The sequence below is a fragment of the Coturnix japonica genome, chromosome 12 (assembly GCF_001577835.2).
Source record: "Coturnix japonica isolate 7356 chromosome 12, Coturnix japonica 2.1, whole genome shotgun sequence".
Taxonomy (NCBI): domain Eukaryota; kingdom Metazoa; phylum Chordata; class Aves; order Galliformes; family Phasianidae; genus Coturnix; species Coturnix japonica.
This window is the reverse complement of record NC_029527.1, coordinates 11,848,384-11,866,286: the sequence shown is the minus strand read 5'-3', so window position 1 is coordinate 11,866,286 and position 17,903 is coordinate 11,848,384. Positions and strand designations below refer to the sequence as shown.

At 41.6% G+C, this 17,903-nt stretch overlaps 1 protein-coding gene across 8 annotated transcripts in view; it reads right to left on the bottom strand.

Annotated features, from left to right (window-relative positions):
• The window catches only part of SLC25A26 (solute carrier family 25 member 26), an 80,271-nt gene that overhangs the window by 22,097 nt on the left and 40,271 nt on the right, over positions 1 to 17,903 (bottom strand). For 7 of the 8 annotated variants that reach the window (XR_001557982.2, XR_004308849.1, XM_015875196.1 and 4 more), the window contains one exon: positions 1,352 to 1,396. The exons of the other annotated variant lie outside the window; for it this stretch is intronic. Coding sequence is in view for 5 of the 7 variants with exons in the window: in XM_015875196.1 (XP_015730682.1) it covers positions 1,352 to 1,396 (45 nt within the window). In the remaining 2 variants the exon portion in view is untranslated. The remainder of the gene's footprint in view (positions 1 to 1,351; positions 1,397 to 17,903) is intronic. 8 annotated transcript variants of the gene reach the window in all.

The window sequence follows — 17,903 nt, the reverse complement described above, 5'->3', positions numbered from 1 at the left end:
GGAGAACACTGCACTTTTTCTCCCTAAGAGCTGCCACCTCTTGCTCCCAACCTCACTAACCATTAGCAGCTCATGCCAGCAGCACTGCAAGGAGTTTACAGAAAGTGATTCTGAGACACTGGCTGGGAAACAGATTCCTTAATAAGGCAGCCAGAGCTCCATCAGGGAACAATGCCCAGAGCTCACCAAGCACCTCCAGAGCCTGCTGCAAGCTACAGCTCAGCTACAGGAAAGGTCTTGATGCCTTTTGTGCTCCTCCTACCTATACAGTCCCCTCCACATCTGCTTCCCTGAAACCTCTAGATGCAAACATTTCCACTGTGGGCTCTGCCCCGAGAATGACCCAAGGTACTGACATGAAGCAGGAGCTCCCAAACAGACTGAGAACATAAGACCTCCTTTCCTAAACAGAAGCTCAAAGGGGCAAGGAACATCACTACTGGCTCCCATCTTCCCAGAACTTCCCAGTTTGGGTCTCAGTGCCAGGCTCTCTCAGAAGTTCAGTACCCTTAACAAGAAGAAAATTACCCTTTTCAGCTCCCCTCTTATTAAAGTTATATTTTGCTACACAACTTTGCACAATCTGCAATAATTTTCCATGCTTCCAACCCAGGATCTTAAAGTACCTAAAAAACCCTGTCTCTGCTTCATCCTCCTGCAGCGAGGACTATACCATCATTACCATTTAAAGGAAAAACAGAGGGGCAGAGAAACTACATTTCAAATTCATTTCTGTGCTCAGAAAAATACACCATGACTCTTTCCATGATAAACAAAGCAACCAGCTGGGGGGAGAACAGTGCATCATTCTGAAAGACTGCACTATTAAACTATCATCCAACCGATACCTTCTTTAAATGACCTTTGAAATAATGTATACACAGCCAATCAAAACAGCACGTCAGCGATGTACTGAGTCTCTCCCTGTTCACAAAAACAAGCTCAGTCTTCTCTGTATCATTTGCAATTTCCTGTTACCTCGAAGGACAAAATGCTAAAAAAGTTGAAATAAAATAAAAAATAAACCAGAATAAAATAAATCACACAACACAGATGGTTCCCACTCTATTTCAATCAATAAGAACAGTCAGAGCAGCAGATATGATTCCTGGCATGCTGGGGACTAAAATTTAGACTGCATGTCACATATCAGTGGTCAGATGCTCCCTGTTGTTTTTCTGATAACCAAGCAAATGATGTTCACATGCACAGATAGGTCAGTACCTACTTATTGATCCTTGGATGTGCTCATAATTGTGATAATCAAGTCAGACAAGTTACCCAAGTTACCATGGGACAAGTGACCACGTGAACTGTATAACTTACATTTCTATAACTAAAGAGGACTTACCTTTAAGAACTCCCAGAGAGGAAACTGTACCAGAGAGAAGGGAATCTGGTGAGGTGGGAATAGAGAAAAACAACAACATAGCGTTACAAAAGCAAATTAGGTTGGCATGTTCCTCAACAGACAAATTAGTAACAGTTACTGTTCACTTAGTGAACTGCATCTTATTACACTTACAAATCTTTAAGGATACTTTATGTACTCTGCCATTAAGCGACTGGTTTCACTAAAGCAGCTCTACTTTGTTTATCACATTCCCTGCTGAGACATTAATGTACTGTAACCAGGGTGGCCTAGAAGAGCAATGAGCAGTATGATCTAGTGCAGGGACACTCTCAGTTTGATGCTCTGCCAAGAAAGCCATAAGGATGGCAACATGCTGCCAAGGCCAGGAACACGGCCTGTCAGAAAGACATCTTCAGTAACACGCACTCACACAGAGCTGCAAACAGTCGTGCTCTGCCCAGCTGCCCAGGGCTTTGCAGGTCAGGCAACAGCTGCAGAGATAAACTTTTTTGGAGCATCTCTCACTGATCTCACATTAACAAGCTCCCTTGAGAATTCCAAGCAGGTAGTGAAGAGCTACCAAACCCAAACAAGACCCAAGGGGGAAGCCTCATGTTTCACTTCTCATCAGCTGCAATAAAAGGGTCTTCTGCCCAACAGCTCACATCTCTACCTCATTGCTTCTGCAGTGGCTGTGCATTTACAGCTCCTGCCCCAATAAATGCCTTAGGACTAACTCAACACATAGTAGAAAAACAAACTGCTCCCTCAGCTCTGCAGGCTCTAGGAGGTACCTCCACATCTCTCCCTTCCCCAAAAATGATGCATGTTGCATTAGCTTTCTCCTTTATTTAGGTTTAGCATTTTCTGCATCATTTTGCTAGCCTCAGAAGACGCTTAAGCACCTTTTGCCATGAAAAAAGCAGACAGTCAAAATGGATCAGACTTGGTTAATACGTAACTGATGGCATTTTTAACATCACTAATATCAGGTTAAACACATTCGATGCAGAGATATGAGCAGCTTATTAAATCTAAATTCAGGCTACACAAAAGAATCTGAAACAGTACATCTATTCAACATCACAATAGTTAAAGAGTATTGTCTCCTTCACTGTGTTGCAACTAATGATTAATAAATGAGTCTATTAAGTTAATCTGCCAGGCAAAACTAAGCTTGACAGACACCTGCCACAGAAAATTTGTTATCTATTCAGGCAGGAAATGGCAGTGAGAAGAAATCAATGTCATTGCTGTACACCGAGCTGACAAACTGAAATCTCAGAGGAAGTTTGTCATCTTGAACAATGAGCAGTTTCCCTGGTGGCATCCCAAAGCCCCACAAGAAAGGTCAGACATGGTTCTTATTTATCAGAGCCTTGAAACTCAACTGGAGCAATTAAATTTCATTTTTAATACCGGGTGAAAAAGTCCAGCTATTTGACAGTAATGTGAGGTAATATATTTATGAGAAGATATATGTATATCCACATGCTGCTACATCATTGTTGAACTGGAGTTAAACGGCATGATTTCTGTGCAGTGTAAAATGAAAAGCAAGAGAATATTCTGTTACGTAGGCCAAAAAACAGAAAAAAAGAGAAACAATACCCACTACATTTGCTTCAAATTTATTAAAGAAGAGAAAAGGAAACGCTCTATATCCAGCTGCACTCCAAACAAAACAAGCTTTCAAATGCTGTCTCAAAGTTTTGCTTTTTCATACTTGAGAATGAGTGGTAAAAATTACGCAGCTATTAATAAGACAAGGGAAGCTTTTGACAGGAAGCTCTTTTTTATCTCCATCATTAGCCAGAAGCACTTCAACCAAAGGGAAGTTTTTCACAGCTGCTGTTTGATTTTCAGAGTTAATGGTGTTTGCCTTCCATGTCCCAATCAGGGGGAATCAGACCTGGACAGGGATTACCAGTTCCCCCTCCCCCATAAGTGGCTGTGACATTCAGGCTTCCAGAAGGCCTGAAAAGGTTTCAGAGGCTGGTCAGTGGGGTCCAGACAACCATAGGGTTCCCTCCTAAGCTGCAAAAATAAGCAACTAAAGAAACACTATGAGACCTATGAGACAGACCTACCTCCATCAAGAAGATCCTAGCAAGAGAAGTTCCCCATTTCTTGGAGTCAAAGTCTCTATTCCAGCTTGTTTGACAACATCTTAACAAAGAAAACCCACACAAGCAATTTCGTGGGGAGTGGAACTAAAGGGAGCCTGGCTTCTTGCAGCTTTGTTTTTGTCATCAGATAATTCACAAGCTGGGCTCAGTGAGCTTCTTGGGACTGGGACCTCCATCACTTCTCTCTCAACATCTACTCCACCACAACATTCAGTTCATATTGCAAGCCTTCCCCCAAACTCCACCATCACCTCTGTTCTCCTCTCACATGCCTGTTTTCAAATAACCTGAAGAAAAGAAATCCACGTGCCTCCTGGCCATGTTCCTGTGGGCAATGCATCCTACTGGGCAGGAAGCAGCCATGGGCCATGCTCACCACAGGGTGTTCGGGTGAGCAAACACCCTGTTTGCATAAGGCTCGTTTCCCTAAGAAGCCCAGATTAAACAGCCCACACCCAGAAGTAGCATTAATGTATGCAAAAAGAAACATCTCTACAAGGGTAACTAATCCAACAATGAAAAAGCCTTCAGATGCCTTTTAGCTATCCCTCTACCATGAGGGACGTGATAAAATCTCATTTTGAGGCGCTTCTTAATTTGAACATCTACAGCATTTGTCATTTGATTCCTTTTCACATTCTACTTCTTAAAAGAAAAGCTCTTCAGCAATGAACAGAATCACACCCTGCCAGGCAGAGATATTTATGCCTGAAATAGGCTGAGGCAACAATAAAAATATGGTCCACACATGTGGGTAGCTTTCTGCCAACAAATATGAAACCCTGGCAAGCTCCACCAACCTCTCATTTAACGTTAATATAAAATTGACAAAGAGTACCAGTTCTCATGTCTGGCCTAATGTTATATAACCTCACTGTTTGTTCAGCAGAGTCAAATCTTACACCAGAAAAATAAAAATGCTTAAAGCTCCCAAACAGCTGTAAGCCATTCTTCTGAAGTGTTTTATAGGTTAGTGAAATTGTCAGTTATTCTGGTCCTGGTGTTCCTTAGCACTCTAACTTGATGTAATTCATGTTGTAGATTCTTATTTTTTATAGATTCACTTAATTCCTCTGATACAAAAGGGTTTTGAAAGATTATTTTTTAGGAAGTTACTCCTAGAAAGATTTACATGTCACAGCCAGAGCAACGGATACACAGATCTCCACTGCTGAAATAGATACCAACCTGCCTGCAAGTCATTACGATGTTACAGAGCAAAAGAAATCCCACTAAATACTGCTTAATAAAATATGATTTAAGGAGGAGCTTAAAATGAGCACCATGGAAGTGCATCAATACAGAGAACTGGTAGTGGTGATACTCTTTGTAACTAAGAGAATTGAGAATTCCGCTATTCAAGATCTGATGTTAAACTGCAAGCTGCCATAGTCCTGAAGGAAGCACTGCAGCCAGAGAGCATGGAGAGCATGCTGAAGGACGGGCAATGAAAAGAAAGTTGAGGGCGGAGGGGAAGGAATGAGAAGAAAAAAAACCTCATTAGCCCCTTCAAAACTGGGATTCCCTGCAAAATATGAGAATTCTTTCACACAAAGAGGAAACAGATGTCCATGGCTGGAATTTGCATGTGGCTTTATTCTCTTCTAGGATACAATAAAACCACTCTTCTTCCCATCCTCCGAGCTAGAAATTAAACAGTGGCATGTCATGCAGAGTCCAGCTGTGCTTTCTACCTCCAACCTTTATTAGCAATATATTTAAAAACATGAAGAAAACAGAGAAAGAAAGAGAGAAACAAGAAAAGCGTAAGAAATGAAAAACTATGTGGTATGCATTCTCAAAACAATATAAAACCTACAGATGTTCTTACTAATCTGTGGCACGTGTTTGTTTATTCAGGTTTTCTCCGTCTCCAGTTCAGCAGGGCCTTGCTCTCCAGAAGACCAATCTGTTTTTACAAATGTTAGAGTAAATACCAGAGGAGACACTGCCATAAACAGCCAGAGGAAGAAGCAGGCTCACCTTGCAAGAGCTTTCTCAAAGTCCCTGAGAAACAGCACCTCTGTCCCAGAAACTCACATCAATTTCTCTCACTAATGCCTACACTGTTCCCTATATTAACAGCAACGGGAGAAAAATCAGCAGTGATGAAGAGGATTTAGACAGTGCTGATAGCACAAAGGCAACGGCAAGAACATCTGCTCGTTTCAGAGAGAAAGTTCTGCAGTCACCAGTGAGCAGTTCTCAGACTTGCACCTAATCTGTCACTCGTGAGCACTTTTATGAGGCTCATAGAGATGCTATCACTATTGAACCCTGCATTTATTAGGAGGGCTCCACCACAGCGCCTGAGCTGCACGTGCCAGACTGCGCTGTCCCACTGTAACTGCAAAGAAAATAATAATAATAATAATAATAATAATAACAACAACAACAACAACAACAACAACTCCTCACTTCTGAGTATGGAAAAAATAAATATTTTCTAAGGATGTATAAACTACAAATTTCAGATCCATTTTTCACTTCCTTTAGTCCTTTAAAAAAAATTCAGCTTTTTTAAAAGCAGGTTGCAGACGAGTAAAATAACCCTGCCTGCTCACACAAGTCAACACCAACATATTTCAGCTAATAATCACAGCAAATCAACCTCTGGGTCTTGTCTTCTCTTACAATTCTTCACACACTTACTTGCCCAGGACATCTGGATTATGATAAACTTGTATTCCAACTAGAAATACATTTTCCCCATAATGCAAACGGAGAAGATAGCATGAAATGAGGTAAGCATCTCCTTTGGTCATGTCTGAGATCACAGCAATTAGCACAGCTACATTCAGCATGGCACAAAGACCTTCCATAGGGCTGCCTGAAGGTGAAGACACAGAGGAGCCCAACATAGCCATCTTCAGGGGTGTCAGGTCGCTGACAGAGTCAACTTCTCTCCTTGCAAAGCTTCAATGAACACTGCTTTCCAAACCCTTCTTGATAAATTGCAGACTCCACAAGAAACCTAATGAAGGTAATTTGTAATCCCAATGTGAATGAAAGGCTGTCAGAGTCATCAGTTGTGTTCTTGTAGCTCTGAGAGATGAAAGGAGTGAGCATAGCAAAAGAATAACAAGGTTATCTGCTAAATAAATAGTGGAGAGCTCTGTTAATAAACACTGATGCCAATAGAAAGAAGAGTCTTCAAGCAAATGACACCACAGGTAGAACAGTGACCACAGAATGTCTTCTCTTGCTTGCACTCCTCAAAGAGACATAGCAGAACATGATTTCCACACACAGCATTTCCCTATGAAACTGCACAAAACAAAGAGTGATGGTGCCTTGGGGGAAATCAGAGCTAAAACTCTCAAACTCCATTTGCAAGAATCATTCCCAACTCTTTGGGCTGCACAAGTTCCTCTGATACACTATGGGGGCAAAAGAACAGCATTTAGAAGCCTCAGACCCAGCAGAGCCAAGGGTATAATTGAAACAAAGGCTACAGCTGATGCACCAGCAGCAACCCGAGGTAGTTTGCAGTTCTCTCATTTTGAGGCAAATAACAGCTTGAGCTGTGAGCCCTCAATGTGAAGAAACATGAGATTCCCAAATTATAATCATCATTCTGATTCAAACACCCTCTATCCCTCATTAATTAATATTTGCACCTCGCTTCCTCTGGCTCTCCAGCTCTAAAACCAAAGTAGTTCCATTCATACCTGGCCTATTCTGAGACAAAACAAGATGAGTCCCCACTGGGTCACTTTATACGGCTACAAGCCATTATTCAGTGATGTCTTTTGGAGGTATATGACACAACTTCCCATACAATCAGATTTTCTTTTAAGCAGCACTGTGCACTTGTTCTAAGAGCAACACAAAAAGGGCACTCTGTAGAGACAGGAAAGTATATAAGTTTTTATGTTCTTCTTTTGATAAAGAAAATTCTCTCCAGTTTTCTCTGCACAAGAAAAAAAAATAAAAAAAAAAGAGGATATTAAAAAAAAAAAAAAGAAAGCTGTTCTGGAGGGGCAACATTGATTAGAGAAGGAGAAAGACACAGCCAGAGATCTGGCATAACTGCATGTTCCCAGCACATGGCAAAAGAGAGAAGCACTGAGGCAGATGCACAAACTCAATGCAAGATGGATTGATTTAAGAGAGCCTGATGATCACAGAGCACTAACTTTTCACACGCGTGAGACAGACCATCAGCCAGCTATTGAAGGCTCCTTCCTCAAAGGAACAATATTAACAGCCTTCAAAATCCTTTTTGCAGCCCCTTCCTTTGCTGGGAAGACAGAATAACTATTAGAAATCGTATAACGCAGGGCATGTAAGTTGATCTTATTGGACTTCAAACAAGAGCTGGGTTGACTAGGCTCTAAATTGGCAAATAATATCCATGTTCTCCCACTCTCCAATGAAGAAGTACTAAAGGAGACACTCATTTTGCTATTCCTTCTCAAAAACAGCACACGGGAAAAAAATCCTCAACAAGAAAATGAATATGCAAGCATCAATTCGTACATGCTGTTTTCAAGGCGCAGATAAAAATCTTGTAGGATAAAAGATGAGTTTAGCAGCTCTAGAAGAATGAAGGTATTGTTTAACAGGAAGCAGATGTATGTCAGATGGCAAACTCATTAAAGTGTCCCATCGTTAAAGGAAACAGGATAACAATGAGCCATCTGAAAAAACCTGAACTGATCAGGAAATATACAAGCCGCAGCTAATCTCCTATTTATTGGTAGGTAATGCCTTTAAGTCATGCACATGCATTGAGTTTAGGACCATGAAGGACTGATCTTTGTTCTCATGAAAAAAAAACCAACTGTAGGAGCAGAACCCCAGAGCATGGGGCACAGCACTTCTGCAAAAGTCTTCTGAGGAAAAACCTGAACATTTGGAGAAACTATTACACAAATACATGGGTGTACACACACACACACACACACACACACACCTGGCTGTGCGCTGCTGACAGTGGAGCACTCTGCTCTGTAACTCTTAAGATATTTTCACGTTCATTTTACATACGTGTAACATTTTTAGCGTGATTATCGTTACAAAAGTGCCTTACAAGAGGTAACTAACAAGTGAGATCCCCCAAGTACAAACATGCAAAAAACTAATTCAAAAATTATATATATATATATATACATATAGGAAGAAATCACTGCCAGATTTTCAGTATCGCACAGCAGAACAGTTTCCAAAGTGAGAACTAAGAGAGAAACAAGGAGTGAAGCACCAGGAATTACACAAGCAGTATGTCTGATTCATAAGGCAGGTGGATCTGCAGAGAGGGGGAGAGAGCATTGCTTCATCCAGCAAATATTCGATCAAATAAACTTGACAACAGTGCAGCTGTAATTGCACTGACATCAGCGTAGGAACTCTTGTCCTCAGAGTAACAGCTACAAAAAAAAATCAACAAGCTGGAAAGAAACATGTGTTTCTCCCTTCCTGGACCTATCTCAGCCTATTGGAGTTTTGTTACAAATGTCTTGTTACTACATTACGATTATAGATATAACACAGCAGCTCTTTTTTTTTCTTTTTTCTTTCTTTTTTTTTTTTTTTCCTAATAAAAAAATAAATGCGTCCCTCACCAGGAGATTTTGGAATGTAACTAAAAACAGTTCCAAGGGAAAATCCATCTCTTTCTCCATACATCAGCCTGATCCAAAGTTCATCAGAATTGCTGGGAAATTTGTACGTGTGGCTTCAATACGTTTTGAATCAGGCTCTGTGCTCATGATGGAGGACAGAGGTTCGGGCTGATGCAACGATTCTGATACACAGCACAAGGACCAACCAATTCAAGTACCCCTGTACCCCTCTCAGGATGCAGAGGGTCATGGTGTCAGCAGGGATGTTCAGAAAGCTACAGTAGTCCTTATAAAAGTAACTGAGCCCAAACTGCACATTTAAATACAACTTAAGGTGCCAGTAAAATCAACATTAGCTAAGCACAGTCTTCTGAATGTTCCAGCCAATGTAAAACCTGGTGTTTCACTGCATTAATAGCCCTGGTGATGAACACACCTGATTATTTGAGTTCTGTAGGGAAAAAAAAAAAAAAAAAAAATAGAACAGAACAAAAGAACATGCTATAAACAAAACACCCTGTAGATACTATGAGAAAATGAGTCCATTCGGACTAGTGCAAAAACAGCACTACAGAACAGCTACTGAAGAGGAACTTCCTTCTCCAACACGTCTGTCCCACGCGGTGCTGTTCATATATCTTACACCATTATCTCCATCGTGTGGCAGAGAGAAAAAACGCAGATTAGCGCTAAATTTAGGAAATGTTACTCATTCTTTTTTCTTTATTCATTTCTTTAATAAACAATAGTGCTGCTTTAGCCTCACCACAAGACCCAGTCCTGTAGAAGTTTTCAGTTGAGTAACTTGCCTGTGTTATAAGTCTGTGTTGCACTTAGAGTCCTGCTAGCTTACGACAGTGGTCTCTTCCAGTCTTTATGTATTAAAGCACACGCTTTCCTGAACTGCACCTACGGACCCACCAAAATCCAGCCTGATTCTACATTACAAAAAAAAAAAAATTTAAAATCCATTACAGTGAATTGAAAAATCTCCACAGGCACTTGACCAAACCCAAACGAACAGCGAGATGATGCACGGACAGATACAGGAAGGACTGTTCCCTCATTATTGGTTGTGTGGTTTTTTTACCCTCCATAAATTTTCTTGACAGTTTAACCAATTCTGCAGAGCCGTAACTGCCCAGGCAGGAAGCCCCAGACGCAGAGCTCCGTGTTGATACTGCAAGCAGAGCTGCCTCAGCCTGCAGCAGCTGCACAGCCACAGGGACCATGCACTCCCTCCCAGGTGCAGGCTCACACATTGCACAGCACTGAGGCCCTGGGAAGTCAGCATGCAGCCCCCAGCTTCCTGCCTGCAGCAGGCTGGGAAAGGACTGGGGAAGTGGCTGCATGCAGGAACCCAGCGTGTGGGGAGGATTTGCTCTCAAGAACCTCTCGCAGCTTCCTCACAAGCATCTAACTCTGTTTGCACAACTTAGCACAATCACTGTAAGGCAGTGGGAATCAAACATCATTCCTAAGCATCGCTCTCAATGATCTAATTCATTTGCAGAGATGATGCTTTCAGAGTAAGCCTTTGAATTAATTTGCATGTTTTCATACAGTCACCTTCTTTCCGTTTGCCTTGAGGATATGTCATAACCACGTTATATCACAGATATAACCCAAACAGCTTCACACATATGGCCGGCTGGACACAAGGACAGTGAGCCAAGCTCCCAGAGCATGGGAACAGGACCTGTGGGAACATGGGTGCTTTGGTGAGCGAGCACTGAACAACTGGAACATGTGCATGCCCTCAGACACGCACAAGCCTTATTTTCTCCATTTGCTCACTCTGTTCACACACACCAGCTACAGATCTACCCTGTCTTCAGAGCTGATGGGAACTGAGCTACAGAGCACGACAGCAGCTAACTCTTGTTCTATGAAGTGCTGTAATAGCTGTGATCAGCAAAGCAGACACTATTAAGATTCCACTTCACCAGTATAAATCACCCCTTCCAAGCTTGGCAAAGCACTTAAGCACATGCTTAACTTTAACTATTGCTGAATAGGAACAATATTACACTTTAGAAACATTAAAGACCAAACAAGTTTTTAGGCTCCTCACTCTTCTTTACGCTCTCAACTTCCCATTAATCTAAAAGCTCCTCCTGAGTTGGAACTGGGCCCAAGTGTTTTGTTGAACTGATGCCTAAGCAAAGTTTTCTGCTAATTTGGTGCTGTAACCAATGTCATGAGCAAAGAAAAATGCCAAAGAAAACAGTCTAAACTTTATTGAAGGCTACTCTGGATGTGCATTGAAGAGCTGCAAGTGACCTGGCACAACAAACACAGGATAAGGTAATGATGCACCAAGAGCTTTTCGCACTGCAACTGGGAGCAGACAAATACAAGCAGTGGGTGGAAGCACCAGGCCCTGGGATAGGAACAGATCCCAGCACTGCAGCACGTTCCTCTTCATGCAGCATCTGCTGTGCTGATGGTCCCTTTAAGAAACCAACTTCTGTGGAAAACATTGACACCAAAAGGAGAAAGCCAAACTGCACGCCCACTGCAGCACAGCCTCCAGAGGGAAGGGAATGGGAAATGCTGTTCTTACATCTTTAATTCATTTAAAGGGCATTGTGCATCCAGAAGGTTCCACTAAGACAATTTCTTTCTTTATCTCACTGGTTTTGCAGCTGTGTCAAATGCCCATTGCAGCAGTTCCCTGCTCACATAGGTACCTCCATAACATACGTGGTGTTGGAAGTTGTAACGCCTGTTATGGGCTCTGTGTGTGACACACAGCAGCGGACTGGATTTAGAGATGTGATTTGAACCTTAGTCTTCATAACTGTTTTCCAGCTAAGGAACGGAACGGCAGCAATGAAATAGTTTTCACGGTAACAGTCATTATTTAAGAGGACAGAAAATCAAACAAAAACATCGGTTAGGGAAACAACCAGACATTCATTCACCACATAAAATCGCAACAAATTTTACACTTTAAATGGAAAGTCTTTGAGTACCTGTCTGAGAAACCTTCCTCTAGACGGGTCTCCAGAACTGCAACTGCTCCTGCAGCAGCTGGATGCTTCCTTCTAAGAGTCAGCTCCAGACTCTGATGTACAGAGCTGGATTCAACGATCCTAATGGATCCCCTTCCAACATGGGTCATTCTATCATACTATGCCCCTTTCCTCCAGACGCTGACATCTTACTGTCCAAAATCAGCTCAATAAATCCATCAGATGGCAGCTGAAGAAAAAGAATACTGATCCCAATTGAAAGATGTGGTATCTCTGAACGCATGTACCTGAAATCACAGAGCTGGGCAAGAGGCAGCGTGGTAAAGAAAAATTAACAAGAAAACTAAGGACCAAAGAGAGGAGGAAAGAAAGCGACACTTTTACCTAATCTCATGGCAAATCCCTTTTGCAGTGTAATGCTGAAACCTACTGGGTTGAAAAAGAACAAACTGCTGTTGGCAGATGACATAGAACAGGATTTTTTCTAATGTGTTTAGGAAGCCATACATTACAATTCCCGTAATGTTTCACACTCAACAAATTTTAATTACATTTTTCATTTGCCTCTGAAATCTCCAGAATGTTCTCTTTGCTTAAAACACAATTTTTATCTCACAGCAAGTACCAATAGAACACTTAAAACAACCAAAATCTGAGGAAGTCATAAGAGCAAAAACAAACCCTGGCTTCCAATCTAAAGCTTTAATATTATTAACATCTTTCTCTAAACTGTGCCACCAAATGCTGGTAATAGACTACAAGATCATGAAAAGGGCCAAGAATCAGCACAATCTTCTGTGGGTTTCTATGGTCATACGCACAATTTTAAGTGCTCAGCCACCACAATGCCAGTAAGTGACCTGATGTGATCTGGAAGTCCTGCAGCATATCAGTGTTTTAGACCTACAACTGATATGGAGAGGAAAGCAGGTTTCAAGAGTCATGCTTAAATGCTGATTAACACACTGAGAACAGCCTGTTACAATGGATTTCCAGTAAAATAAGAATCTGAAGCACAAGACTGTTACTGTATATTTGTATAAAGAGCCATCACCACTTCCATCCTTCTCCCAAGCACTCTGCAAAACCCCTGTAACACACTGAAGTCTCTGTCCTCCCAAGTGAAGGTTTGGCTCCTCACCTAACAGTTCCATTTCCATCTGAAGCCAATGAAGCCAGGTTAAAGGCTGGGAGGCACCTGGGGACTGCAGCCTCTTCAGCCAAACAAGACTTTGGAGCACAGCCCAAGGAACAGGCCATGCTGGTTGACTTTGTTCTCAGGCTTAACAAGGCTGAGCTACTTCCCCACCAACATTCTGCAAGCAGTAGTGGCCATCCCAGAATAAGACTTGCGCCTCTGCATGCAACACATAGAGACCCAAAAAGATAAATTACAAAAGCCTTTACTGTGGCAGAATAGTTAATTACAATCACAATAAAATTCCACCTGTCAGCTCCAAAAGCACCCCACATGTAGAATTTACACAAGCTGAACTGGAGCTGGTTCAGGGCATGTCATAACAGTTAGTCATTTCTGTACCGTGCGCTGTTAAAATTGGCCTCAAGATGAATTGAGTGCCTGTAAAGGGCGACCATATTTCAAGCAAACCAGGACATGCTCAGGGTAGTTGGGCTGCCCCTTCAGCTGCATTCCTGAGCGGTTAATTTTTGCCACTCGGTTTCATGAAAAATATTTCCAGTACACTCTCAAAAAATTCAGCAATCCAGCAAAAATAGATGGTGGCAAAAGTGCAGGAGGGGGGAGAAGAGCAGTATTAGTTTATGCTGAAAGGATTTTGCGTAGCATTATTTAAAGCGACGCTCCTAGGCAAAAAGTAAGAACCAAAACTGCATTTTCGCTCACACAAATTGTCTGCAATTTGTCAGTGCCTGTAAACTAAAATACAGCATTTACAACCTCATAGCATCAAATGAGGGTTTCTTAGAATGGCTGCTTTCTTCATGTTGGTGATGCCTTCCCACAAACTCAATTCCTGGCTGTTGGAGACGACATTCTGAAGACTTCAATACAAAGGGCACTGTCAATAGTTTCACTCTTCCACATGTTTTTCTCAAGGGGTTTTAACTCAAGAAATATCCTCACTGAGGGCAAGAATTTTGAATCACGCCAGTGGCACCGAGTATCCTCGTGTCTTTGGAAGTGAACATAACCTTGGGCAAACAAGTATAAGGGAAATACTCCGGCACAGCCCTTCCTAGAGGGCTAATGTATACATTAGAGAAGTCAGTACAATACAAATGAATAGAAATCCTCCTGGGCTTTCTCTGAAATTAAAGCACCAATAATGCAAGATTAATATGTAATAGTGAGACTATTTTTTCCATGTCACACAAAGTACATGTATTATATCAGCCCACCACACATACTTTGAAGCCAGCAAATTACACTATCAGCAACAAATATGTTTCAGAAGTAGCAACTAAAACAGTCATTAGCAGCAATTTCACAGCAAAGGCTGCAACCAAGCAGCCTTTACCTACATAACCAAACTAAATCTTTGGATGCTCTGATGCAGAGCATCACTTCACATCATGACACTTTTGTGATACCTTTTCAAAATGCAATTGCTTGATTTTGATGGTATTCTTGTCAACAGTTCACTTTTAAAATGGGACTATTCTTGTATGGTGAGAACAGTCTGGGTTCTAGGAGTCTGAATTCTCCTCCTCACCCCCCTTAATATTTCCTGATGTTACCAACATCCACTTCGCAAAATCCACCATTCGGATAGAGAAAGAGAAATCCAAACAGCCCATTGGGCAGCACAAGGTTTGTCACATCCTCTGAGGAGGGCAAGGGCATTTCTGCAGATAAAGAGTTACACAGGAAGCAATGGGGCAGCAGCTGTAATTCTGTTGCAGGTCACTTTTGTACCAAACTCTTTACATACAGCTGAAGATTTGCCCCAGGACTTGCAAAAATACGGAAGGGAAGGCAAATGCCATTGCTCAATTCACTCAAAAGAAATGCAGCACAGACACTTAAGTGCCACTTTGGTGACAGTTTACTCTTGACAGATAAATCATCTATACACCTGACACAGCTCATTTCTTCCTTTCATGATAATTATAGTTTTAGAAATGCCATTTACAGGGTGCAAATTAATTTCCAAATTCCACCTGCTGTCAAAGAGTGTATCTTATTAGGTGATTAATTACCTTCAGGAGCACTTTAGGAGACACCTTGAAGGCAAACAAGGATTGCTGTGACAGCTCCTTTAAGATATGGCTCTGCTCCTAAAACCCGATGAGCCCAGAGATAAAATAACTGCATACAGGTGTTATCAGTTACAGTACCTTGGGATGTTTATGCTTCAGAGAAGCACGTTTCCCCTCTCGATCACACAATTATTTGAATTGATGCTGTAGTCTCTGCTTCATGAGAACTGCTATCAACTTCCTGGGGCTGGATCCAAACCCAAGGCAGGCAGAAAACAAGGAGAGCCACAGGGGCACGTCTCGTCCCTCAGCCTCAGAGTGCTCCTGTGGTCATCTGCATGCACAAAGCACTGACCACTTGGCCTTCTCCAGATTATATGCCCAGATGACATGCTTTAAAACTGCTGGTCTAAAACCCACTTTTATTGTTTTACGCATGTTAGTCATAGACCTAAGCTCCTCACAGAGCAGCAAGAAGATCTACATACGTGAAGTGTAACTCCTCTTGATTGCAAAGCTCTCAGCAAGAACAAACCAACACGCATGGCTCATACACACAGCAATATACCAACAGTTGCTTTCACACATCATTTAGGTACTGAACAAATCTCCACAGAGAAACAACTCTTCCAGTAACACAGGTGTAGCAATTCAATTTAAAACAAAATTAACAGACTTTATCCATCTGTTTCACTGAAGTCTCTTACTGCACACAACAACCTGAAGAACTGCATTCCCAAGAATAGCTCTGCTTCCTTGCAATTCTTGTTTGTCCTCTCTTCCAACTACACCCGCCTTTCCCCAAAGTTACAATATTATGGAGGAAACAGGATTCAAAGGCCCTTCATTCCCCTGACCAAGGGCAGAGCCTGTTCCCTGCATGTTTGTCTAACCAATTTTTATGGCCTCTTGTGATGGATGATCTGCACAGATGATCAACTCAGGTGCTGCAATGCTGGAGAGTTCCCCAGAGTAATTTAGGTCATTACTTTTTCACCTTCTCATCACAAACATTGGAACAGATTTTTCTTTTCCCCTCTGAAGAAAACTTTTGAGTATATTTGCCTTTATTTATCATTTTTTCTTCCCTGTGGCTCTTACTGTGTTTTTCCTCCCTTTCTCACACAAGGACATCGGTCTCAAAGGCTGACAAAGGCAATTCTCAATGTGTATTTCATCAACAAGCTTAAGCCAGATCATTAGCTTTTGCTAGTTATTCCTAAAGCAACTTTAAACCTTCACATCTGGGAGCAAAGGAAAATAAAAGTCAGAGCCGACTATGAGAGATTCCCCATCTAATAGCAAGAAATTGCTTGTTCTGATTTTGGGTTAGTGGAATGTCACAGTCTCATTCCAGTATCCACTGAAGAAGAAACGTTTCTGAGGTGGGAAAAAAAGATGAGAAAAAAAGATTTTTAAAATCTGGGGACTTAATTATCTCTTAATAAAATAATAATAAAATACAGTCTTTTCTGAAGCATTTTGCATAGCTGAGGGTGCAAGAAAGGAAGGATTGCTCTGGACTCTGAAAAAAACAAACACAACAACAACCATAAAACACACTGAAGCCAGAATATAACTACAGCAGTAGCTGTTTTTGAGATGCAGATGTCCAATGTGACCTCCCATTTGATAAATATGAGCCCTGGACATAACTCACAGCTAGAACAAGATCACAGAAAGGTATTTGCTGCACTTTCCCTCAGACACAAAAACAAATAATAGCAATCCAACAAAACCAAAGAAACACAACACAAACTTTTCAGAAAAATAATCAACTCGAGTGAAAATCAAACTGGAACTTCTTTCTCCAAATCTGCCCTTCATTAAGTATTCCCACCACAGCTGTTGTTATAAAGTTATAGATAGAAGTCTCATCTGAAACATCATACAACTCAAAAGTAATAAACCGACACTGAAAAATACCCTACTCCAAGTCTACCTTGATTTTAACCCATATCGTATGCTGGAAACTTCCAGTCGAACATTCTGTATTTGCTCATTTGCCCACATATGCCTGTTATTAAAACCACATGTGGGCACTGAATCATTTCATGGTTCGTTTAGAGACAAACACGCAGAAAATTGTGGGAAACAAGTATAACCCCGAGCCTGTGCAAGTTAAGTTTGTGTAGTCTCAAGCACGCTGTTGTGCAGAAGCTTGAGCTACAAGCCTATGTTATTCTGGGGCTCAGAAGTGAGCATAAGTCACCACATACGTACATCGAGTTTCTAAGTAGATCATTAGCAAAATCAACCAGCGTGACATTCAAAACTCTCAGTGCCTTGCAGAATGCCAGGTATGTTCTCAGTTCTTAGTTTACAACAGAATCCTTTAAGCGAGGCAGCAGGATGGTCTCTCATTTAAGAAACTGGCCTGAAATCAGGAGAATTCACCAACTGGGTAGGAAGTCAATAGCAGAAGCCTGGGCAGAGAACTCCATCCTTCTGGAACTGACACCTGGACAGGATGGTTTCCCTTTGTCTCATCCATTGGATCAGAAGGTCTTCAGCTCAGAGCCAACCTTTAACTGGGAGGACAGTCAGTACAACAGCAAGGCTGTGGTTTTGATAGCATTTTTATGGATTGTTCATATTACATCAGAGTCTGCAGAAACCAAGTGTGCCAGCCACATGTGCAATGATAACACACATGGAATCTACCTGGAAACAGAACTTCTTTGTGATTTCTGTT